Raw genomic sequence first — 25,409 nt, forward strand, 5'->3', positions numbered from 1 at the left:
CGTGTTTCCGATTCTGTGTCTCCCTCTCTCTCTGCCCCTCCCCCGTTCATGCTCTGTCTCTCTCTGTCCCAAAAATAAATAAAAATTTTGAAAAAAAATTTAAAAAAAAAAAGGAAAAGAAAAGGGCATTTTCAACGTGATCATCTAAAAAAAAAATATAGGTCTACTCTGGGCAAAAATATAGCTATACTTACAAATGCCTTCAGAAAGCCTGAAAGAATGTATACCAGAGTATTCATGAATATTTTATTTTTTAATTTCCTAAACTTCTGAAATGGTCTTCAGCGAACCTCTCTTACTTCATAATCAGAAAAACATAATTTTTAAAAAATCAAAGCACTGTGCGTTCCACTGTTTAGAGCTACTCAAGGCAGGAAAATGGTGTCGAGGTCCATCTATGTAAGAATCTAAAATTTTAAGAAAATACATAGGCGGTAAAATACCTTTTATTTCATGAAATCACTTATTCCATTTATTTGTATCAGTCCTTTTTTTTTTTTTTTTTTTTTTTAAACACAAGGTACTCTTTTGCTCAAACTTAATACGTATGTTAACGAAAGGGACTTAATGTCTCAAGTAGGCTCTGAGCGTTTACCTGTGGACGGAGGGCATAGCTGCAGATCTGCACGCTCTCAGCTGCCTGCACGCAGGTCAGAAAGGGGTGAACGACAGCTACCGGAACCTAAGCGGGCCCCATCTTTCTCCTGTTGCGCCCAGTGCCTACAGGCACCTGCTGGACGGTAGGAGGCCAAGGAAGCAGCTTTGCCTTCGGGAGTTCACGGCTGGGAGGAGGAGATGTGACGCGCTCCCTGTCAAGGGGTGCGCGAGGGGAAGCCAAAGGTGGGGCATGACACTGAGGCGCACCCAGGTGGGGCGAGGGGGGCAAGGGATGGGGCTGAAGCGGAGAGGCAGAGGGATCCGGCGCAGAGAGGGGACTTTACAACCGGCCGCAATGCGTGAGGAGCCTCGGGGTGACCCCAGAGATGGACCGAAAGCTGTGGCCACATCACGCGTTATGTACAGAAACAGCCCTCTCTTCCTCCTCCGCTCACCAGGAGTCTGGATTTATCTTGCAGCGCTTTGCACTTTTCCCTCCACGCTGTTGGCTGCGTACCCGTTCTATGCAGGCGACTGTCCTCACCGCTGTGCCAGACACAAATATGGGTTGCGGGGATCCCTGCCTTCAGATGCTTACTGTCTCCAAGGCTGTTCTGGCAAAGCCTCAAACAATAACAGGCATCATGCTGAAGTAGGTCCCATGCCGCTTTCAGCTCTCGGAGTGTCCCTCCATGCCTAGCGGAAAGGTGTGGAAATGCTAACTGCCATTACCCTTTCCTTCTTTTGATGTGGTCTTGATTTACCGCTCCAAAGGAAATTCAGTAGCCTCACTGATTTTTCAGTGTGTACCCAGCATCTTTCTGACATGACGAGTATTTGCCTCTGCATGATTATATAATCGATTTGTTTCACGACAGTTCAACGGACAGTCTACGTGATAAGATATCTGGCAATGTTAAATTGCCAAACGCACACTCGGAATGGGGCTTCTTGTCTCCCATTTGTTCTTTTGCATCTTCCACCAAGGTTGGATGACACCTGTTGGTGAGTCCCCTCCCCCGCCCCAAACACACGACTCAACGTCATCTTTCTGAGCTAAGCAGGAGAAATAAACAATACGTATGCGCCTCCTTTTTTACTCACTCGAGACAACACAGACATTTAGGTATTTATATATCATTGAATTCATTCGGATCTTTAAAAACTTGGGCTTCAAATTCCATCTCGCTCTGTAAAAAAAAAAGTGCTCAAATTAGCACAGACTTCCAAAAAGGTAAGGAAAGCAAAACGTTCTGTATGTCTCCTTCATGTTCGAAGAGCTACAAGATAACTGAAGAAGAGTGGGGACCAGGAACTTGTGACACTCGTGCACTTTCCACTCACGGGCAGGGACGGTGCTATGTTCCAACATGACACTCTGTCTGGGGCCACAAAGATGAGCAAAGGGGCATGACGCAGCTCTCGAGGAGCCTCCAGCCTGGTGGCCAGGTGGCCACAAACGGAGCTTAATTCATGGCGGGGACGGTGTCAGAGGGTGACTACATGGGGGCTCCGGAGGCCTCGTGATGTCATAGCCAGGCTGCGGCCGGAGCCGAGCAGCTGCACTGAGAGCTGGGGTGGGGAAGGGATGTGGGCCAGCAGGACAAGAAACCAAGAGCCCTGCGCTTGGGACCTACTAACAAGTAGGGTGTTGTGACCTCAGCAAGAGCAGTTTTAGGAACGGGCTGAAGAAACCGCGGTAGTGTGGGTCACAAATATAGACCGTTCTCTCACGACGTTTGACTGTAAGGAAGAAAGCCATTGGACAGGAAATAGAAGTACATGTGGGATGAAAGTCAGGTTCTTTCTTTCCTCCCTTCCTTCCTCTGCCTTTTCCTTTTTCCCTCCCTGTTTCCTTCCCTTCCCCTCCCCCGGCCCTTTCCCTTCCCTTCCCCCTTCCCTTCCCTCATCTCTCTCTCTCTCTCACCATTTTTCAGATTAGGCTAAATTTGAATTCTGAAGGGCAAAATTTTGTAGTGAGGTAAGAGGTTGAAGATGTAGGGTAAAGAGAAAGGCCAGTGATAAAGTACTTCCTGAGGGGATGGAAAGAGGCAGATCTAGAGCTCACTATTGGGCACTCCTGAGATCCATCCATCCATCCATCCATCCTCTCAGCATTTACTAAGCACCTACTGTATACCATGTGCTACACATGGTATATGGGGAAATATGGTGAAAAAAAAAAAAAGACTAAGTTCCTGCCCTCAGGGAACTTCTATCCATGTTTCGAGACAGACAAGAAGTAAATGAGTAGATAAATACATTCTATATGGTGATAAGAACTACAAAGCAAAAAGGGGCAGTGGTAGGGGGCGGAGGGGATGGAGTAGTTAAGAGGGTGGATGGCATCTGCTCAGAGACTGAGTGAAGTAAGCATCTGAGACACGCTGAGGTCTGGGCACAGGACACTCAGAAAGAAGCTACAGCAAGTGCAGAGGCACCTTCTGTAGGGAGAGCAGGTAGGTGGCTGCTCCAGGGGCAGGAATCTTCCATTGGGAAGGTAGTAGGAGACCATGGTTTGGAGAGAGACATAGGGGCCACCGAACAGGCATCAGAACACACTGGGGATTTCAAGCAAGAGAGAGGCACGACAGCATTTGTGTTTTCAAATACACTGGATGTTACAGAGCATAGTTTGTGGGGGGCAACATCAGAAGCAAGAAAGCCAATGATATAGGCTGAGTGTCAGGGTGGCAGCTTGATTTAGGTTGGCAATCACACACATGTGGAGAGGTTATACTCAAGGCCATATTTTGTTCATTTTTAAGAGAGAGAGAGAGAGGCAGAGAGCAAGGGGGACAGAGGATCCGAAGTGGGCTCCACACTGACAGCAGTGAGCCTGATGCGGGGCTCAGACTCAAAAACCGCAAGATCGTGACCTGAGCTGATGCCATGAACTGACCACGAAGGTGCCCCAAGGACATATTTTGAAGTAGGAGCTGCTATAAGAGGGAAATTAAGGGTGACTTAGGTTTTTGACTGAAACTGAGTGTAGAGCCATGTCATTTACTGAGGTAGGGAAGATGGGAGAGAAGTGATTTTTAGAGGAAAACCAAGAGTTCATTGAGAGTATCTACTGGACATGTTGAATAGGCAGCTGGATAAAACAACCAGAGATTGGGGAAGCGGGTATATGGTAATATTTATGTATCACGTCACTCCACCTGCTTAAAATCTTCCAATGAATCCTCATGAGCTTCAAGACAAAATCCAAGCTCTAAGCGCCATAGGGCTTGGCTCTCCTATGCGTGTCTAGCGTCAACATGAGTCTCACACCACACTGAATGCTCTTCTAACACAGTCCTTCTTTCTGTCCCCTGTCTTCCCCTCCCATGCATACGTCTTGCTTAGACTGCTCTTCTCCATTTGGACCTCGCTAACTATTGTGGCCTTAAAACCCAGCTGAGCCTTCCTTGTGCCACCAGCCATTCACCAGTGATTCCATCCAGCTGGATTAGACGCCCCCGACCACCGCGGCACTCTCCGGCACATATCTCCATGGACTGGAGCACCAGGGCGCCCAGGGTACGCCGTAACTGGTGACTGACCTGGGGCAACTCGCCAAAACTCTCTGACGCTCATTTTCTTCATCTGTAAAATCAGGACAATAATACTACCTCCTTCATAGCATTGTTGGGGGGATTAAATGAGGTAATAAACATCGCCTGACATAGATGAAACACTTAACAAGTCAGCATTATTACAGTAATACTTATCACACTGTTGTGTAATTAGTTTCATGCTGGCTTTTCCCAGGAAAATATTAGCCCTTGAGTGCAGACATGGAACCTTTCATCTGTGTTTCTGGAGTACATTATGCTTTAATAACTGTTTCTTACCCGAATGAATGAGTTAATGAATGGGAAAAATGGCATTACGTTAGGCTAAAACGGTACTGTGAGATGAACCAGCAGGTGGGCTTTCCCTACTTAGAAGCTATTCCTCGTGGGTGAATATAATTCATCTGATCCTTCACTCACCAAACCTACAAGTCCTGGGTTGTTGACTCTCCGTTATGTATTGGTCACTGTTCAGTGAAAGCGATATTACCTTTGGATCAGGTAGACATGGTCCGAAAGCTTCTAGTAGAAGGGTCTCTTCCCTCACAGCCTGTTCATAATCTGAGAAAGACAGCTTCCCATCATGATCATGGTCCTGGGGGGTGACCAGCCACACATCAGTCGACATGAAAAATGCTTCCTGCAAACACAGACTGTCTTTTGTTGGTCAAGTATTGATAGGAGAAAGGTGATGGGAAAATGAGAGACTAAATAATGAAATTGAAAAGAACTTTCGATATTATAGTAAAAAAGAGCAACAATGTAAGTGTTTCATTTTACCAAGCAGGAAACTGACAGTTACTATAATTTGAGTTCTAGTGCCTTACCCCATATCTGGCCTGTAAATTTCAATATAAAATCCTAAATTTCCCACATTTACCATTTTTTTAAGAGTTATTTCAACCAAATCTTTAATTCCTTCATCAGGGTCTTCTTCAGACGGCTGTTTGAGAAGGCTGTTCTTTAACATATGGAACATCTCCTCCTTTGAAATGAATCCATCACCATTCAAATCAAACACCTCAAAGCAATCTTTTAAAAAAAACAACCAGTTATGAGTCTGATACTCTCACTAAGGGAAAATGTGCTCTTATACAGTTCTCAAGGCCAACATCTGTATTGTGGATGTTCATGTCAACCCCGCAGGCTGTAGGGCAATCTACTTTCCATAGTAAATGCTTCATGGACGCTTGCTGCATATAGTGAACGACCCTTAGAAAATGAGCCCTTACACTCATTCGGCTGTGAACAAGCATGCCAAGGAACAATGACCTGAGCTCTTGGAAAAACTGACTGAAATATGATCCTTAAGCAGAGTTCATCAGCATGAATTAAGAATGAACTAAGAATCAGAAGACTTGAACCAACGTTCACTACTTCTGTGGTCAACAGCTCAGGTAAATATGTAAAATACTTAACACCTTGATACATAACTGCATACGCACACAGTCAGCATGGATAGTATATGCTTACGCAGGTTTGCTCGGCATGAACGACTCCCCAGGACCTCTTGGTTTTCCTTTTTATTAATTTTTTTCAACCTTTATCACTGCCTTAAACTCGCTCTGTAAAAGAGGCTACGGGGGATTCAAACTAACCGACCAAAAGACAGACCTTTTCACTGGCAGGTTTGGAAGACGGGAGGCAAGTTCTTTAGATGTGTTAATCCTAATGTCCAAAGCAATAGAATAACCTGAAATCTTACATTTCACTTTTTCTTCCAGAGTTCCTCGAAGAAATACTGATAATCCAGAAATCCACTCTGATACGTTTACACAGCCGTCGTTGTCCTTATCAAAACCTCGGAATACTGAGAGAGGAGACAAGTACAACATTACACGCGTGCTGCGTTTTTTTTTTTCTCAGAAGTACGTTTACACTGGTGCCACTCACTTCTAAAATTTAGACAGAATTTCAGGATTGGATGGTCCAATGTTCTCACTCGACAAAGGGGAGAACTAAGACATAACATTGGGAACTCTTTTATTTAAACTTTGATGCTTTCCCTTCATATTTTGTGGGAACAAAGTAAATTCTGAGCATCTAAATATATTAATCAATAATTATTAACATATGAATTTACTAGTAATTAAACATGCTGATATATTAGCATAAAATACATTATTTTATATTTTTCTTACTCAAGAAAAGAAATGCTATTACATGATACAGAAGACTATAACTTAATTTTTGTTGAAATACTTTTGATGATGTAAAGTTTGCATGTCCTTTTAAAACTATTATTTTCTTCATTATGTTTACTAAGTAGAAATAGAACTATTTGAGGCTTTCAGATATAAAGTAAGGAAAACCTAATTATTCAGGCTAGACTTTTTTTAAATACACAGAATACAGAGGGTAGAATCTCCTTCCCTATGATCCTCCCCTCTGCATATACAAATTAATTTTTTATATTCAAGTGAAATTGGGAATTCAGAACATTAAGCTTCCTACCAAGGAATATGTCCAAACTCCAAACTTTTTTTTTTTTCCAGTTATGGCTAGATGTAGCCCATTTGAATATTGTGTCTTCTTACCTCTGTCCATAATCATGTCATCTGTCATTCCAAATGTCATGTGTAAGATGTTTCGAAATGCATTACGATCTAGTCCAGTGACCATACCTTGCCGCTCTGTTACATCTCCCACCAGGTTATAAAAAAGATTTATAAGACATTGCACTTCAAATTTATTAACTGTGAAAAAGTAAAATTAAAATGTAACAGAAATGCATTTTAATCTTTAATTTCTAACTTAAACTTTACATTAATGAGTTTATAAACAACATCAAGGCCATCGAATACTCCGTTTTCAACAGACGACTATTCTGTTTTAAGATTCATGACACTTAAATTAATAGTGGGTGACCACTACAGAGGATTCCCCATTAAAATAAGAGAAACAGCCTTCCCCCCGAATAGGACTTGAATATTAAACAGATGTACACTCAGTCACGTTTAGGAAGAAAAGAATATTAGCCAAGTTACCTGAAGAACGATTGTGGGGTTGGGTCCTGAACTTTAAAGGCAGTAGAGGTGCAATTGAAAGTAAGCAAGGTAATGTTTGAGAATGGTCACTTTCCCCCAGCATTTTGATTATACGCATTTATGGAATCACTTAACTTTTCCCTGGGAATAGATACCAGACTCCTGAACACCAGGCAATAATTTTCACTTCCCATCAGCTTTGGTGAAATCATTAAGCCAGATTTTGGACATCAGAATCACCTATTTTCCAATTCAGAAGCATTTAACCATCTTCTAGCACCCATCATGGTCCTTGTTATATGTGAAAATCAACACACAAGGATTCAGTAGTATCGCGGCGGAAGGGGAATTTTTATTTAAAATAGATACACAGACATGTACATTGGCCCAGGCACATAATTGCATGAAGGGTGTTTATAAACCCTGAGCTAATTATTTGTGTTCCAATTCTCATTTGACGTACGTAGGTGGAAGTGATTACCTGGCATTAAGAACATAAAAGGGAGTTTAAATATGAAGTATAGGTGGGGGAGGAGAAAGATTTTATGTCAGAACAAAACAAAATTATGACTTGTTTTAAAAATCAAGGATGAAACCTGTGTGAATATAAAGGAAGACAGTAGGTAGGGTTGGAGAAATCACGCCTCATCCTACAAGTCAAGACAGGATTGAATGTGATTATCTGGTTTTGGGTACCACAATTTAGGAGGAACATTGAATATTAGGGGAAATTAAAGATTTGGTAAAAAAAAAAAAGTGATTAAATAGGGGGCGCCTGGGTGGCTTAGTCGGCTAAGGGTCCAGCTTCAGCTCAGGTCATGATCCCGTGCTCCGTGAGTTCGAGCCCCTCATCGGGCTCTGTGCTGACAGCTCAGCGCCTGGAGCCTGCTTCAGATTCTGTGTCTCCCTCTCTTTACCTCTCCCCTGCTCACGTTCTGTTCTCCTCTGTCTCTCAAAAATGAATAAATGTTAAAATAAATTTCTTTTAAAATGGATTAAATAGTAGAAAACAATATAATGGTTATAATTTTAAAAAGAGCTCTTATGGGGCATCTGGGTGACTTAGTTAAGTGTTTGACTCGTGATTTAGGCTCAGGTCATGATCTCATGGTTTGAGAGTTTGAGCCCTGTGTGTGCCTCTATGCTGAGAGTGCAAACCTGCTTGGGATTCTCACTCTCACTTTCCCTCTTCCTGCCCCTCCCCCACTCTCTCTCTCTCTCTCTCTCTCTCTCAAAATACATAAATAAATTTAAGAGAAAGAGAGCAGTTAGTTGCTATAGAAAATAGCATACCAGTTCTTCAAAAAAACATTAAACATAGATATTAAACTAGGTCACCCAGTGACTCTACTGCTGGGTATATGCTTAAAAGAACTGAAAGCAAGCGCTCAGGTGCTTGTACATCAATGTTCATAACAATGTAATTCACAAGAGCCAAAAGGTGAAGGCCAACCAAGTGACCATCGAGGGATAAATGGATAAATAAAATGGAGTGTATGCATATAATGGAATATTATTCAGTCTTGAAAAGGAAGTAAATTTTGACACAGGCTACAACGTGGATGAAACTTGATGACATTCCGCTGAGTGAGAGAAGTCCGATACAAAAGGACAGATATTGTATTATTTCACTCATATGATGCACCTAGAGTGGTGCAATTCAGATATGGAGAGTAGCATGGTGGCTGCCAGGGGCTGGTGGAAGGGGAAATGAGGAGAGACAGTTTAGTGGGTACAGTTTCAGCTGAGAAAGATGAAAAAGTTCCGGAGATGGATGGTGGTAATGGCTGCACAATGATGTGAATGCATTTCATGCCACAGAATCATACACTTAAAATGGTAAATTTGATGTTACATATATTCAACCACACACACACACACACACACCCCTCCCTCTAAAACTAAAGGAACTGTTAGTAGCTGAAGAAGAAAAGCCTACATAGGGGCGCCTGGGTGACTCAGTCGGTTGGTTAAGTGTCCCACTTCGGTTCAGGTCACGATCTCAGGGTTGGTGGGTTTGAGCCCCGCATCAGGCTCTGTGCTGACAGCTCAGAGCCTGGAGCCTGCTTTGTATTCTGTGTCTCCCTCTCTCTCTGCCCCTTCCCCACTCAAGCTCTGTCCCTCTGTCAAAAACAAATAAACGTGAAAAAAAAGAGGAAAAGCCTGCACGAAGAATGATATTCATGTATATGAAATGTTAGTAGAGTGGATGTTGATTAGCCATTTTTCCATTTATGCCTGAAATAAAAATTAAAGAATATTACTTTAATTTATTACCCGAAAGATCCAAGATTGGCCATAAGAAAGTCTTTCTTGCTTCAATGTTTCTTAAATTCTAGAATGGAATACTAAATGAAACCAAGGGAAATTCAAGAATTGATTTTCACCTCTTTGGATTGGCCTACATGTGCTCTGCACATCATATTTGTAGAATGGAAGGTTAGCTGGGCAATCACTTAAGATATTTTTTTCTCTGATTCTGCAGAATTTTTCCATTTCACCCTGGCAGGATTATCATCTGGCAAGTAAAAGAAAACCTGACTTTAGGGGAAAGGTTCTCTGTTTCAAACAATGTTTTAATGATAATGTCCATGACTTGTAACTATCTGTATAGAATTGAACTAGTCATCATCTAGGTTTTTCAGGCCCACTTTAAAAATTTTATGTAAGGACAAAAGGAAAAAGAGCTGGCTGTTTTACCTGCCAGGTTTTCACTTGCCTTTTAATACATCCACCTTTTGACTGTTCACAGTACACTGTAAACTTACTGAACAGGGACGAAATCAAATTCAGCCTTGTGGATAGCAGTCACTGCATTGTTTATTCACAATGTTCACTGGATGTTTTAAGATCTGTTTTTTTTTCCCCTTCAAATGGAATTATTTTGAGAAAAACAACAACAGGACAAAACTCTCACCAGATTATAATAACGATAATAATCCCTTACGTTATAGGATGGCTTTTTTACTAAGAAGCTTCAGATGTTTATACACACCCTAACTTTTAGCTACAGTGACGCTCCACTAAAGGGAGCTGTATTTAGATACTAAGTACAACTAGAAGACACCAGATCCTAAATCTCTAGGACTACATTACACCTTTTTGTTCCTCCTTTGCACAATGGGGGTGGTCCTGGGATTACGGCTTCTCCTATTTTCTCAAGTGGCCATTAGTTTTGCAATCAGCAAAACAATTTGTAAGCTTGTGCATCAGACGGATCTTTCTCATTGCAAACCATCTCCTAGCTTCGTGCCTCCTCGCCCAAGTACAGTTCTGGATACAATTCTAAAGTTGCCTGTGAAACTCTAGGACCGTGTTTTGGAATGTGTGATTGGAGCAGACCTCTTCAACAAGTGCTCATTTTGTCACCTGCGGTCTCCTTTACCTGGCAACCCCAGCAGCAACTGCAAAGTCTAAGTCTGGAGCCGGGAGCAGGTTCTTGACTGTGTGTTTAGCTTTGTAGAGCTCTTTGGTTTCCAGACACACTTCCTTGCTCTGAGGTACAGGCTTTTGTGCCACTCAACTCATCTTTCCTATGGATGTTCAGCTATCGATAACCGTTTTTCCCTTATGGATTTCCTGGTAAGTTTCCAGAACTTGGATCCCGCCAGTTTACTCGCTCTAAGAAGAGCTAGGTGGGAATGCAAACTGGTGCAGCCTCTCTGGAAAACAGTGTGGATCTTCCTCAAAAAGTTAAAAACAGATCTACCCTATGACCCGGCAATAGCACTGCTAGGAATTTACCCAAGGGATACAGGAGTGCTGATGCATAGGGGCACTTGTACCCCAATATTTATAGCAGCACTTTCAACAATAGCCAATTATGGAAAGAGCCTAAATGTCTATCAACTGATGAATGGATAAAGAAGTTGTGGCTTATATACACAATGGAATACTAGTTGGCAATAAGGAAGAATGAAATCCGGCCATTTGCAACAACATGGATGGAACTGGGGGGTATTATGCTAAGTGAAATAAGTCAGGCAGAGAAAGACAGATACCATATGTTTTCACTCACGTGGATCTGAGAAACTTAACAGAAGACCATGGGGGAGGGGAAGGGGAAAAAAAGAGTTAGAGAGGGAGGGAGCCAAACCATAAAAGACTCTTAAAAACTGAGAATAAGCTGAGAGTTGAAGGGGGGTGGAGGGACGGGAAAGTGGGGGGTGGGCTCTGAGGAGGGCACCTGTTGGGATGAGCACTGGGTGTTGTCTGGAAACCAACTGGACAATAAAATTCATATTATAAAAGAAATAAAAAATACAAAGAGCTAGAAAGCAGGTGCATGCTGGCTGCTCTAGTTTTCTTGAACCTGGTGGGTTCCAGTACCTATTTTATACACGTGTCTGAGGCGAAAAGCACACGTGTCCTGCCAGTATATACGTAACAGTTCTACAATGGACAGGCAAGTTCAGAAGAGAGTTTGGGAAGCAAGTGAGTGCCTGCACGGGGGCGTAGTGCCAGACGCCCGGATACCTGCGTACTGGTCCTTAAGGTCATGGGCAAGCGTGGGTAGGCGGCTCGAGGTAGCCCCGGGGATTCCCTTCCAGACTTCTCCTGAGGGCACGGAAAGTGGGGCTCCACGGGCATTCAGACTGGAGCCCGAAAGCGGGCCGAACCGCGGACACTAGTGCCGGGCTGCACCTGCGCCCTGGCCAGGAGCTCTGCTCGCCCAGCACTCGCTCCATTCTTACTTACAGTGCTTGCAATTTTTAGTTAAGGTGTCCGTCAGCTTCTGCAGCTTCTTGCGGTTCATGCCGGGCGCTCGGGAATCGGGCCGCGGCGGCTGTCGGGGGGCGCGAGGTCCCCGGGCCCCGGGGCAGCTGGGCCGGCTCGCCCCCGCCGGGCGCGCGCGCGCGCGCGCGGACCTAACACACGCCGTGGCCATGGCAACGCCCGGGCCGGCTGCCGATTGGTTCCCGGAGCGCGCGGGGTGCGTGCGCGGTCCCAACGCGCACCGTGGCCATGGCAACGGCCGGACGCCGCCTGTTGGCCCCGGGGCTGGGCGCGTTGGTCCCTCCCGGGCCCCGGCCGGGGCAGTTGGAGGGTCTGCTGTTTGCCGGCGTCGGAGTTTTAGCCCTGTCGCTGTCCTTTGGGCCCACAGCCCCTTGGAGGGACTGCACTGCGAGTCCCCAAGGTCTGAAAGTGTGCTGTGCACGCGGCCAGAAGGGGTGTTCGGGATGGGGCGCGTGGCACCAAGCGAGGCTTCAGATCTTCGGGGAGATCTGGGGGAGCTGGGAGGAGCCTCAGGAATTAGCAGGTGTGTTAGCCCGACGAGCATTTTCGGGGTGTAGGACGGTGAGGAGCCTGCCCTTAAAGCTGAGCCACTCTTTTTGGTTGTCAGTCTTTCTGCTGTGATGCCCGGAGGGAGCCTGGAACAAGGTAGCTTCACAATTTTGGTAATGTTGCCGGGAGCAAAAGTAGTTGGGAATAGTTCTCCCACCCTCCTTCATTCTTGGAGGTGGGGGTGGAGGCTGTCGGTGGAATCTGGAAAAAGCCTCGGGCAACGTTTCAGCTAGTGAAAGAGGCAGCCTCCCAAACAGACAGGTTGACAACTGCCACTTGGCTGTGGGGTAAAACCCAACCTTGCTTTTCTGAAAAATATCCCAGTAAAATCGGTCCTTTACTTATTTGAAAGACAGGTTCTGTGTCCTTTAATGTGGGAGGATTTTCTGCTCTTAATCACAGATGGGACACCCTCTTGGAATTAAGACAGCAATAAAATGGGTTAGCTCAGCCGGGAGCACAAAACCTACAGTATTCTCCAGTCTGTCTCCTGGTTTTACAGCAGAGGGGAAAATGCCTTTGAAAACAAATTATTTCATAGTATACATAATGTCATTGTCGGGCTGAAAGCGGAAAAATTCTGCCAACCATGAGTAACAATCCAGAATGAAATGGTTCCAGGGTTGAAGTCTCTGATTTCCTCTCCTTGTTTCATTTGTTTATCAAATGAAGAACTGGGAGGCTGTTTAAAACCAGAGTCAAGGGTGCTTGGTGAAGGCAGGGACTGGGTTATCTTAAAGCAAGTTCTCTGAGAACAGTTAACCAATATGAAATGATAGTAATTGTGAGTTTGCAACAGTTCTCTGGTTAAATAGCATTCCTATATGTCCTCTTGTCTAGCAGCTGTGACACTTTTTTTTTTTTTAAGTTTATTTATTTTGCAACAGGGGAAGGCCAGAGAGAGGGAGAGAGAGAATCCCAAGCAGGTTCTGCTCTGTCAGCACAGAGCCTGACGCAGGGCTCGATTCCATGAACTGTGAGCTCATGACCTGAGCTGAAATCAAGAGGTGGTCGCTTGACCGACTGAGCCGCCCAGGTGTCCCCAGCTGTGACGCTTCTGATCAGATTGTAGAGAACAAATGGAGAGGACTGGACATATTCTAATTACACTTACCTGTGAAACACTTGTGGCTTTTGTTAGATGACAGCATTGTAGCAAATATTTCATTTATAGAGATCACTGCAGTATTCATTTTAAAAGACAAGGGTCAGTAGAGATGAAGGGAATCCGTGGGCCCCACCTGTGTTGTGTTGGTAGGTCTATTAAAAACTACCGGGGCGCCTGGGTGGCGCAGTTGGTTAAGCGTCCGACTTCAGCCAGGTCACGATCTCGCGGTCCGTGAGTTCGAGCCCCGCATCGGGCTCTGGGCTGATGGCTCAGAGCCTGGAGCCTGTTTCTGATTCTGTGTCTCCCTCTCTCTCTGCCCCTCCCCTGTCCATGCTCTGTCTCTCTCTGTCCCAAAAATAAATAAACGTTGAAAAAAAAAATTAAAAAAAAAAAAACTACCTATGAGGTGTTCTGATCAGACTCCCTGCTGGCCCATCTTGGGAGCGGGCCGCCATCAGTGGGGAGAACGTTGATGGGCATGTCCAGATGTGTTTCTGCAGACATCATACACTGAGAGCTTGTTGGTGAGCATCTACGGTTGAGCTAATCACTTCTTTCTTCACAAGCTTCAGACTTAGGACCATCTTCCCTTAAGGCCGAAAGTCTGGTATAAGGACAATACCACAGGAGGTTGAGATTAAAAGAGCCCAATCTGTTCTGCCAGGCAAAAAGTTTTTAACCTGCGAAGAAAACTTTGTGAGGCACTCTTCTCCCGTATGTCCCCCTCCCCAAGTTCTTTTCATCCATGCTGTTCTTTTAGTGAAAAATTTCCCACGGCATTATTATGTGAAACTTCTCTAAGACAGTGGGCAGGGTATTTGTTAGGAGAGTGTTTTGTCAGCATATTGGAAATCTTCAGTGCGTTCATTACGTTCTTGTGACGTTTTTGAATGTAATCTTTTTAGACTTTAGGAACAAGCTGTAGGCCTGATAAGACTCAGTTAATCACATGTCAAAGCAAATTGAAATTCAAATTTGTAGTTTTTAGTTGCTTGTGTTGAGTAGACACAGGATCACTTTCCCCCTCATGGCCTTTTTCAGAGTAAGGCAATTAAACCTGAACGGTTACTTCATATCAAGTCGATCAATAATAGAATAATAAAAAAAAAAACTGCATTTAATCTGTGCACACATTTTTCCGCACGTGACCAGATCACAGAACTTTCCAAAATTCGACTTTGAGATGGATGCTTTTGTAAATAAAAAAGTACATTACAGTGACTATCAATGCTGTAAATGTTTCCTTTAATTTTGTGTGCAAAACAGTCTTCCCTTTGACTCACAATTAATTGGAACTTTGCCATGATAAATAACCTGAACCTTGAATTGATGAAAGCCTTTTACTTCACGTGGACCTTTTATGATGAAGGCTTTTGGAAGCTGTTCAGGAAATGACATCATAGAATTGATTTCCAAATAAATTACAAATCTATTATGAAATTACCTTAATGTAAGAAAAATATAAAGGTTAGTTATCTACATAATTTAAATTCAATTTTACCCATTTCATTATGTAGAGAGAATGATGAGAAATTCAGAGGTGACTTTAACCAACTGTTTGGGTGGTTGAATCTCCACTGCTGTCTCCTGCCACTTTGTCTTTACTGCTATGATCTGTGACCAGCTGCCTTCAACACCTCCAACCACCCAGCTCTCTGCCCCAGGATTTCTGCACATTCCTCACCCATCTCCAAAGGCAACTCCCTTCAAAGAGCTTTTGACTTCACTGTGTAAAGTGAATCCCTCTCTACCCCAGGACCATTCTCTGCCCCGGGACCATTTTCTTTCTAGCACTTGCTACAGTGAGTGATTACTTTCTTTCTCTGATCTCTCCTCCCCACTAGACTGTAAATGACGTAATCTCTCTCTCTTCCTATACTCATGTCTATTTTTGTCTCTGGATTTCTAGATCTATCATCTTTCTGTCTATATCTCTGCAGTTTGGCCACACGGTCCATGTTATGTTGTCTGTATTAAGGGAGGGGGTGTGAGAATTTACCTGAGTGGGGAATGAACCCTGAGTTTCCCCGCAACACCCCATCAAGAAGAGCCCCTTTGAAGGGATAGCAGGGCCTTTAAAGAGGGCTACGTACTAAAGAAAACTTTTCCCAAAATACATTTGTATTCACTGGTGTTAACACATTTCTAGCTAGCATTTTTTAAAAACACACAGTCAAGTGACTTGTGGGTAATGCAAATGCCTAAGGTTTACTAAGGATAGGATTCTTATCTTCTTCTATGACGTTGTAAATTAGATGTGGCACATGATAAGTAATTGCAACAGCAATAATGTCATCAGGTTGAATAAGGAAGCTGTTTCTCTACACCCGGTAGAGCCGACCAAGAAATCCCAAGGGACCTGCCATGCTCCTTACTGAGTGCTGGGTCGTGGGTGCCCAGAGCTAGGTCATAGTGGCTGTGCTATTTACAACAGCACAACAGGGACAGTAGATAGTCCTTCCCAGGGGATCCTAGAGTGCCAGGTGCCATCCTGGAACAAATCACGGCCCCCTGCAGCTGTCACACACCTCCCATGCAGAAAAGGGCCACGCTCATTCTCCCAGACCACACCCGGCACTGCCTGGCCCTGTGAGCCAGTGCCGACCACAAAATGACCGGAACCAGTCCAAATATTTGAGACCACATTCTCTACCTCTGTTGCTCTTGATCACTCCGGGAGAGAAGGAAGCTCCCAGAATTGCCTATCTCTAAACAATCTTACCCCCATCACACTCTCTTTCTTAGCCTAGATCTCTCTAACCCCTCTGACCCGTGCTCAACAAATTGCTTCTTGACTGTGAACATTCATCTTACACAACCCGTCGATCGGTACACAGAGCCTTTTCTCCTCGGAAGCCTGCTTCTTTTGTAGACACCCCACAGAACAGGCTGCCCATGGTCTCGTGCCCACTTGCTCACAGCCGGAAGGAAGCCAGTCCCCGTTGACCCACATCATCTCTTCCTTACTGGATTGCTCTTTCCTTTCTCTTCATAGGCCTTTTCAGAAAGTGCAGGCTGTGCCCCCTTCCTCGCTGTGCGCCTCCTGCCTCATCCATTGGCTCTCCCATCCACTGGTTGGCCCAACCAGCCCCTGCATTAGCCTGCTGTCTTCCATCGTGAGCTTCTCAAAGCCATCCACACGGATGCCAGGAGGATTTGCACTGATCCAACTGTGTCTTCCTTCTGCTCCATGACTTCTCAGGTCCTGTAAGAAGACCATGTCCACACCCAAATAGTACAGTTTCCACAGGTCTCCAAGATCTGGTCTCTGCTTTCTATGTAAGCCTTTTCTCTGACCAATCCCTATGTATTTAATGTCTGGAGCTGTAGCCGCCATCTTATACCATAAGGTTCACTGGAAGCTTGGGGCGACTCAGAGTGGAAGGGCAAACTAGAAGGGGCTGTGTCTCTTAATGCTGCAGGCACTCCTGAACAGGAATGTACAATAAGATTTTATCTCATTTATCCCATTTATATTTGGGAGTTTGCAAATACTTTCAGTCATACCTAATCCTACAAACATAGTCTTTAAAATAATAAAGTTGGACTTCTTTTCATCTAAAGATTCTTCTGGCTTTGAGATTCTTAAAGACAAAAATAAAATTTGATTTCCACCTATTTCCACAGATTCTTCACTACGCCGAACCTTATGAAAATGTCAGCAGTTGCACACTTTGATCTATAAAACACTGACCCCATATCAATCTAACGTGTCATGGTATCTTTGTATGTTTGTTCAAGATTTCAAATCATCCAAGCAAAAGCAAGATTTCCTCTGCAACATCAAAGTGGCTACCTCATCTTTTCGTTATTCAAATTCCCTGCGATCCCCATTCTAGATTTGTAGTATGCTACAGGAAGGAATTTGGAATAGTTTTCTTTTAACCTGTCTCCCATATTGGTGGGGAATATACCCAATGGCTGACCTGGGACAGGTTGTACCTGGAGGAGCCCTGCTCTATTCTCCCTGCTTGGGGATGACAGAGAAGACTGTAGTGAGGTATTTTCTGGCTTTTCATTGAAATTAATAGTTTACTGGGCAATCCAGCCACTCCTAACACACTTTGTTTAGCACTTGAGAATTGCGACTATGTTTAAAGAAAACCCTTCCTGCTCTGATCTAATCTTTAATGGGGTTACGTTTAGGAACATCAAAAGGGCATTGTCTTTGTAGTAGTAGAAACAAAAACAAATCAAGAAAGGCAATTTCACACTCAAAATTGTAGAAAGGAGGTGGCCACCATTATTATCTTTATATTTGTGGATGTTGTTTCATTCTGCTTTAGAGAGGAGGACTTTTTTTTTTTTTAATGATACAAATTCCAGGAAGTTCATTTGGGTCAGTTTCCACGTGGCATACTTGTGTATTTATTCATTCATTTAATCGATATTTTGGGTGCCTGCTATATACCAAGTGCGTCACATCAGGTACTCATAAATTATGCCCAGTTCCTGCCTGCTAGGCTCTGACCATCCGTGGTGTAAAGTCACTTGGTAAAATGGTATATGTGCTAGTCTGGGAAGAATGTACCCTGAGCTGTGTGCTTCCACAAAGAAACTCATTCCCTGGGACCTGGTAGTTCAGGCAACGCTCCCTAAAATCTCACGTTAGGGAGGGCTCAATTTGTTCACTCATCCAAACGTGATGATGAGATACGACCTGTATTGTTAGGAAAGCAGGGGCTGTCTACAGAAGTGAGTAGCACAGAGAGACAGTGGGTCCTAGCCATCCTTTCCAGAGATGCTCTGGTAGGAGGTCACAGTTAATCTGGCAGGGAGCAAGCCTGGGGCACAATGCATCTACCCTTGTTGCTCTGTCCCATCGTCTTAAAGGCAGAGAGTAATGGTCTGCATTTGGAGAAGATGACTGAAGAGGGGTGTATACCTTCATGCTATGCACTCGCTCATTCGTTCATTCCGTTGGTCAGTCAACAGCCACGTATGAAGCCCTCACCATGAACCGAGCATTAGCTGGGACATAGAGATTCAAGATGAAGGCACCCTCCACTGAGTGAGAAGACAGCTGCTGCTGAAATAATTGAAAACATAGGTAACAACAAGCTGTGCAACGTCTTGCGAAGGAAAAATGCAAGCAGTTCTGGATGCTGCTGAGAGGCCATGGTTACTTTTTATTAAAATAAAATCAGCCGACAGGAAGAACAGTGACCAAAATATAGCCACCATCAGTCTAGCACTCTGGGATGCAGATAGATTTGAGCCCGATGTCTGCCCTGTTATTAACTAGTGTGGGATTCTGGCACCTTCCAGGGCTTTCCACGCTCCTTTGCCACACTGGACAACGAGCACACAAATGGCGCCCACCTCGTAGGGCAGCCAGGAAGGCAAACTGCGATGATGACTTTGGAGCAACTAGCTTGCTGTCAGGCACACAGTAGGCTGCACTCAGTGCCCCTTAGTTAGCTGCTATCATTGTCCGTGGTAGTGGGCTCTCTGTGGGGACAGGGTTACGGTCCCCAGGATTCACATCTCAATCCCAGGACTGGGAATACGCTACCTCAGATGTCAAGAGGGGCATTGCGGATGTCATTAACGTTACTAATCTGCTGCCCTTAAAACACTCCTGGATTACCAGATAGGCCCGATGTAATCACAGGAGCCCTGAAAAGCAGAAGAGGACATGGAAGGGGAAGGCAGAGAGATTCAAAGCACAGGAAGGACAGCACGAGCCATTGTTGGCTTGAAGAAGGAGCAGGATACATGTCAGGGAAATGAGAACCCAAAGCCCTACACCATGAGGAAATTAATACTGCCAACAGCCCGACTGAGCCTGGAAGTAGGTTTCCCCCCAGAGCCTCCAGATGGCTGACAACTTTCATTCTGACCTGCGAGACCCGGAACAGAGAACCAGTGGAGCCTGCCAGAACTTTGTGTTCTTGTTTTAAGCTACTAAGTTTGTGGTAATTTATAACATAGCAATAGAAAATAAGTACACCATCATTTTCAAGTTAAAAAAAAAAACAACTTTAGCAGGCGTTGTAATCATAAAATAATAAACATTCAGATCCTAAAGAGCTAATGAAAAGTTTTATTGAGATGAAATTTACATAAAATAAAGATCACCAAGTTTAAGTATAGAATTTGGTGAATTTTGAAATGGATGGATTCATGTGACCCTCTACAATAACCATGCTATAGAATGTTCTGTTACCCCACAGAGTCCTCCCTGCGCCTTGGCAGTCAGTTACTTCCCTACCACACTGTCAGACGCCATTCTGCATATTGTCCCTTTGCTTTCCCCTCTATGCCATATAAATGGCATCAGTTTCATACCTGGCCTTCACGTAGCATAAATGCTTTCAACAAGAAAATTAACATTTATTTATTTTTGAGAGAGAGAGAGACAGAGCGTGAGCAGGGGAGGGGCAGAGAGAGAGGGACACACAGAATCCAAAGCAGGCTCCAGGCTCCGAGCTCCCAGCTCCTAGCTGTCAGCCCAGAGCCGGATGCAGGGCTCGAACTCACAGACGGCGAGATCACAACCTGAGCTGAAGTTGGAAGCTTAACCGACTGAGCCACCCAGGCACTCCCTAGTATGTCTTTTTACTAATGAGTTGTATGTGTTCTTTTTTCTTTTTAAATTGAGTGTAGTTAAGTGTTCTTTCTACATTATGAATGGAATACCTTTATCAGATACCAGCCAATTCGTTTTCTTTTATTCTCTTACTGGTGGCTTTTGAGAAACAAAGTTTTTAAATTTTGATGAAATCCAATTTATCAAATTTTAATTTTATGGTTTCTGCTTTTTGTGTTCTGTCTAAAAAGATTTGCCTACTACAAATCCACAAAGATTTTTTTTCCTGTATTTTTTTATGTGGTCTATGGTTTGTTTCTTACACTTAGATCTCTGGTCCCATCAGTTAATTTTTGCGTATTCGTGAGCTAAAGATTAACGTTCATTATTTTTCATATGGCTATCCAATTTGTATAGAAGACTATCCATTTTCTATTGAATTACCTTGGCGTTTTTTTCAAATGGTTACATAAGTGTGGGTTACTTTTGCACTCTCTAGTCTGTTCCATTGATCACTATGTCTATCCTTACGCCAATATCATACTGTGTTGATTTCTGTAGTTTTGTAGTGAGTCTTCAAGGCAGGAAGTGCAAGTTCTTTAATGTTGTTCTTTTTCAAAATGGTTTCGATTAACTAGCATCCTTTCCATTTCATACTGATTTGAGAATCAGCTTGAGACACCTGAGTGGCTCAGTCGGCTGAGCCTCTGACTCTTGATTTTGGCTCAGGTCATGATCCCAGGGTCATGGGATGGAGCCCCACATCATGCTCATAAGATTCTCTCTCCCTCTGACCCTCTCCCCATCTCACATGCACTCTGTCTTTTTCTCTAAAGTTAAAAAAATAAAAAAAGGATCAGCTTGTCAATTTCAAAAAAAAAAAGAGAAAAAAAAAAACCCCAAATAATCCTGCTGGGACTTTGAGTGGTATTGCGTCGTACCTATATAGAAATTTGGATAGAATTGAAAGCTTAAAAATATTGAATTTTCTGATCTCTGGACATGGTATACCTCCCATTTATTTAGGTCTTCATTAATTTTGAAGCATTATTTTGAGGTTTTAAGTGTACACATCTGAGCATTTCTGTTACATGTTTTCATATATAATATTTAATATATTTATAGTATTTACTATATTTATAATGCTAAACTTATATATTGCTTCTAGGAGGTTTTTTTTTTTGTAGATTACTTAAGATTCTCTACATTAATTGTCCTATTGTCTACCAATAAAGGAAGTTTTACTGCTTTTCCAATTTCTATGACTTTTTCTTTCCTGATCTTCCTTTTTATGGGGAAATAGTGGGCACGTTCCCACCAACACAAGGAACACAGCAAGGATTTCTACTTTTACCACGTTTAGTGTAATGTCGGAGTAGTAGAAGTAGAAATCCTCGTGTTGGCAGGAACTCGCTCAACATTTCACCATTGAATGTGATGTTAGCTGTAGATTCTTCACAGGTACCCTATGTCCTCTGGAAGTTTTCTTCCATTCCGGATTTCCCGAGAGCATTTATCATCAGTGGGCTGTTGGATTTTGTCTTGCTCATCCACCATTGCTGCAGGTAGCTGGAGTACCTATTAGGTGAGAGCTGCATATCACGGGAAACGTCAACAAATCTGGGATGCTTGTCTTTTAGTAAAATAAGTGACTCGCAACTCATTCTGAACTTTGACAACTTTTGTATACCCTGCCATACTCTGACCAGGAAACGTCAGGGTTTGTAACCACTCACCCTCTCGTTGTGAATTGTTGTCAGGGTTTCGTGATATTTTAAAGACTGTGGTGTTTTGTTTGTTTATTTGTTTGTTTAATAAAATGGGCTACATTAACGATTTCGTTCACCTTGAATTTGACTTCTTGACTGAAATACTATGCCTACAAATTATGCAATAGATTAATTTTAGGTCTGATGCCATCTCGATAGCCTTAGTTGGTGATTTTTGTTTCATGTTGTGTATTCATTCTGGTTCAAGGTTCCCAGTTTTTCAATAAAATATTTTTTTTCTTTATTTACTACTTCCTTTTGTGTTAGAATATGGGTACTTTGGTACATTTGGGTTTTTTTTTAGAGGCTCACTAAATTTCTTTCTGGAAGCAGAATTGGCAAAATACATAAGCTCAGACGTTTTAGAAATAGATGATGACAGTTTAAGACACACCTTTAATATTCCCTACTAATGACATAGGTAGACTATACTTTTCAGCTCCTTTGCATCGGGGCAGTACAATTAGCCGGATCTTAGTCGATAGGACATAGACAAAATTGCAAGGAACTTCATCCAGGCCTGGCCACACAACATCTCTCTTGATTGCTTGGTTCCTGCTCTGTGCAGCTGGGACACAGAATGCTAGCAGTCTGAGCCTCCACAGTTAACCCTTGGAGGACAGAATCTCCTGTCAAGAAGAATTTCAGTGGACATTGAAAGAATAAGAAGTCTATCCCCATTGTTCTACAACATTGGGATTTGGGAGTTGTATTCTACAGATCACCTATGTGACTAATATAAATCTATATAGCATCATGATGTAGCCAATTTCCCAACTCAGTGACAGGATTCACTCTCTCTTAATGTTTTAAATCAACATAAGTATTTTATAAGCGTCTTCTAGTCGTTTTTTCTGAAGAATGAATGATTTCTGTATTGTTGGCCTATTTTTTTCCATGTATTACTACAACATATTTTATAGCAGAAGGGGGAACAAGTGTTTTCCAAAGATATTTGGATTTTATTTTTTGGCTTCCACTGTTAACAGACCAAGCAAGACTTACATGTATTTCTTGCTCCCTTAATTAAAAATTTGTAAAGTTCTTTGTTGAGTATTCACAGCTTTAAATATCTTTTACAAAATATAAATATTTTCTTAGTATTCTAAATATTTATTTCTAATTATCTTACTCATCATGCTATGATTAATTTATATATATACAATGGAGTATTACTCGGCAATCAAAAAGAATGAGATCTTGCCATTTGCAACTCCGTGGATGGAACTGGAGGGGATTATGCTGAGTGAAATTAGTCAGTCAGAGAAAGACAAAAATCATATGACTTCACTCGTATGAGGACTTCAAGAGACAAAACAGATGAACACAAGGGAAGGGAAACAAAAATAATGTAAAAACAGCGAGGGGGACAAAACAGAAGGGACTCATAAATATGGAGAACAAACGGAGGGTTACTGGAGGGGTTATGGGAGGGGGGATGGGCTAAATAGGTCAGGGGCATTAAGGAATCTACTCCTGAAATCATTGTTGCACTGTATGCTTACTACCTTGGACGTAAATTTTAAGAAATTAAAAATAAAAAAAATAAAAAAAATAATAATTTATATTTTAAATCACAATGCACACTAAATTCAAGTTTCCTCTCCAATGATACATTTATAATCTCATAATTCAAATAACCTTTCTAATTAACTTTTTATTATTATTATTATTATTTTGGCCAGCTTCTTGCAGATCTGGCGAGATCACCGTAGGCTGTATTTTATCCTATGGTTGCCTGGGAGGGGGCGGGGGAGGGGCATCTCTGCCTTTCTTTTGCTGTCGGTGTGCGTTCCTCATTAGTAATACTCTCAACATGGCTGTTCTGTGAAGGAATGATTTTAACCTACTGGTCTTTTTTTTCCAGGGCCAGTTTAGTAAAACCAGATAATTTAATCCATAAATTAGCTTAACTAGGTACAGGAAACTGCAATACCCATGACATTGTAAAAGCAAATACACAAATGAAGGGGCCACCAGTACCTTCCCCACCTTCCCAGAATGCCTATGTTAGAATACTCACGTGACCCTTCTACAATCAGGACACATTATTCTGAGAACCTGCCTGAGGATGTACTTCATGACAACAACGACAGCAGCAACAACAACAACAAGACAATTCTAATTTAATAACTCATCCCAGGGAAATTCTTCCTCATGATAATCTCTGAGATCTATTTCTGCACTGCTTTGTTCATGATGCTCTGTAGGTATCACGCCTCTGTGCATGCAGTCTCTTTTCCTACTTCAGACAGAAAATAGAGGGTATCCTGTGGGAAGTTTCTAAATCGTTACCTTTTTTCCTCCTACTCTGAGAAATTTCATCTACCCTTCCTTCCTGTCTTAGGGAAGAAGTGTTTTCTCCCTGACAAAATAATCTTTATAATGTTTCCAGAAAGCACATCAAATTCCCTTCAGTTTTTTAGCTTCTATTCAAGCATGCTTTTCAATGCCATCCTTGAAACTTTGGAAATTAATTTTCTATTTTTTTTCATTTCTATTGTCTTTGAGCATCTGTCTACCTTGAACTGTATTGTATTCTGTTAGGTGATATCATGTCCTGTGCTAAAGAGATATCATGTTAAACAATAAAACGTTCCAAAGAGAGCTTTAGTTATAATGACATCATTTGACATGTCAACGTTTGGTTTGAATTTGTAGATAATTAGCTTCCTACAACTTTCTGGCTGTTCGTCATCTATTCTTTAGGCCTCCGGTGGCAAGTTGGCTTTAAGATCAGCTAGACCTCACTTTCTCTTTGACGTTCCAGAATGAGGTCTACCATGAAGAGAAACAGCATTGTTGGTCTTCTGTTTTCTTTTAGCCATACACACAGTTCAGCTACACTTGAAGAGCTAGAGCCAAGAGATTCTTTAATAAGATATCAGTGTTACACATTTGACCTTACTTTGTTTAGGGAGAGCTTAGGAAAACTCAAATACGTTTTTCTCCTTCATCCATCCCTGGTGAAATCAGTTCCTGATAAGTGTCAAGGTTTTCCTTGGGCAAACCTTAGAGTCTCTTATTAAAGCTTTGATTGCATACACGGGACTGTTCAAGAGTCACAATAGGCAAGAGGTCACGGTACAAAGGCTGATGTTGTTTTTGCTGCTTTTCCTCAAAGTATCCAGCACGTGGGAAACTGTATCAACGGAGTCTGTCAGTGAAACTTCCCAATTGATGCATCTTTTTGGAATCCCCTGGAGCAGAACCGTTCAATTCAGACCCGGGGATTGATGAAACAAAGTGTGACTAAAGTTGCTTTTAGAGGACATGCTTAACAAGACAAGTGCTGTGGATGATTTAGGAGAGAAAGTCCAAAGCACCGACTGAGCATTGTTTTATAATTGCTAGGGCATTAACTGATGGGTTTTCTGCAGGCTTATCAGGTATTATGGGACCAGCGGTTACTTGGAGAATGAGAGGAGACCAGTAGATCTTGGTGGGAAGATAGTGATTCAATTTTAGGTCTGAAAAGGGTCTCTGGGATTGGCCTGTGCCGCCATAAATTCATTTGAGATCTTGTAATTTCAAATTAAATCTAAGAACTTAAACACTGTCTTTTTAGTG

General features: G+C 42.7%; 1 protein-coding gene across 1 annotated transcript; it reads right to left on the bottom strand.

Annotated features, from left to right (window-relative positions):
* Positions 1-448: 448 nt before the first annotated feature.
* Positions 449-24,592, bottom strand: CLXN (calaxin). The gene is made up of 7 exons (XM_047843007.1): positions 24,586-24,592; positions 11,843-11,976; positions 6,695-6,853; positions 5,863-5,967; positions 5,038-5,189; positions 4,648-4,752; positions 449-1,787 (listed from the first exon to the last, which is right to left on the bottom strand). The coding sequence occupies exons 2-7, from the start codon at positions 11,898-11,900 to the stop codon at positions 1,728-1,730; spliced, it is 639 nt and encodes a 212-aa protein (XP_047698963.1). The 5' UTR covers positions 11,901-11,976; positions 24,586-24,592; the 3' UTR covers positions 449-1,727.
* Positions 24,593-25,409: the final 817 nt, after the last annotated feature.

The sequence above is a fragment of the Prionailurus viverrinus genome, chromosome F2, assembly GCF_022837055.1.
Source record: "Prionailurus viverrinus isolate Anna chromosome F2, UM_Priviv_1.0, whole genome shotgun sequence".
Taxonomy (NCBI): Eukaryota; Metazoa; Chordata; class Mammalia; order Carnivora; family Felidae; genus Prionailurus; species Prionailurus viverrinus.

Excerpts from the sequence above, each read along its gene's own strand:
- CLXN (XM_047843007.1), bottom strand. The coding sequence starts at position 11,900 with ATGAACCGCAAGAAGCTGCAGAAGCTGACGGACACCTTAACTAAAAAT. Across the intron at positions 5,968-6,694 it reads TGACATGATTATGGACAGAG|TATTCCGAGGTTTTGATAAG; the intron begins GTAAGAAGACAC and ends CTCCTCTCTCAG. Across the intron at positions 5,190-5,862 it reads TCTGGAAGAAAAAGTGAAAT|ATTGCTTTGAGGTGTTTGAT; the intron begins GTAAGATTTCAG and ends TTTTTTTAAAAG.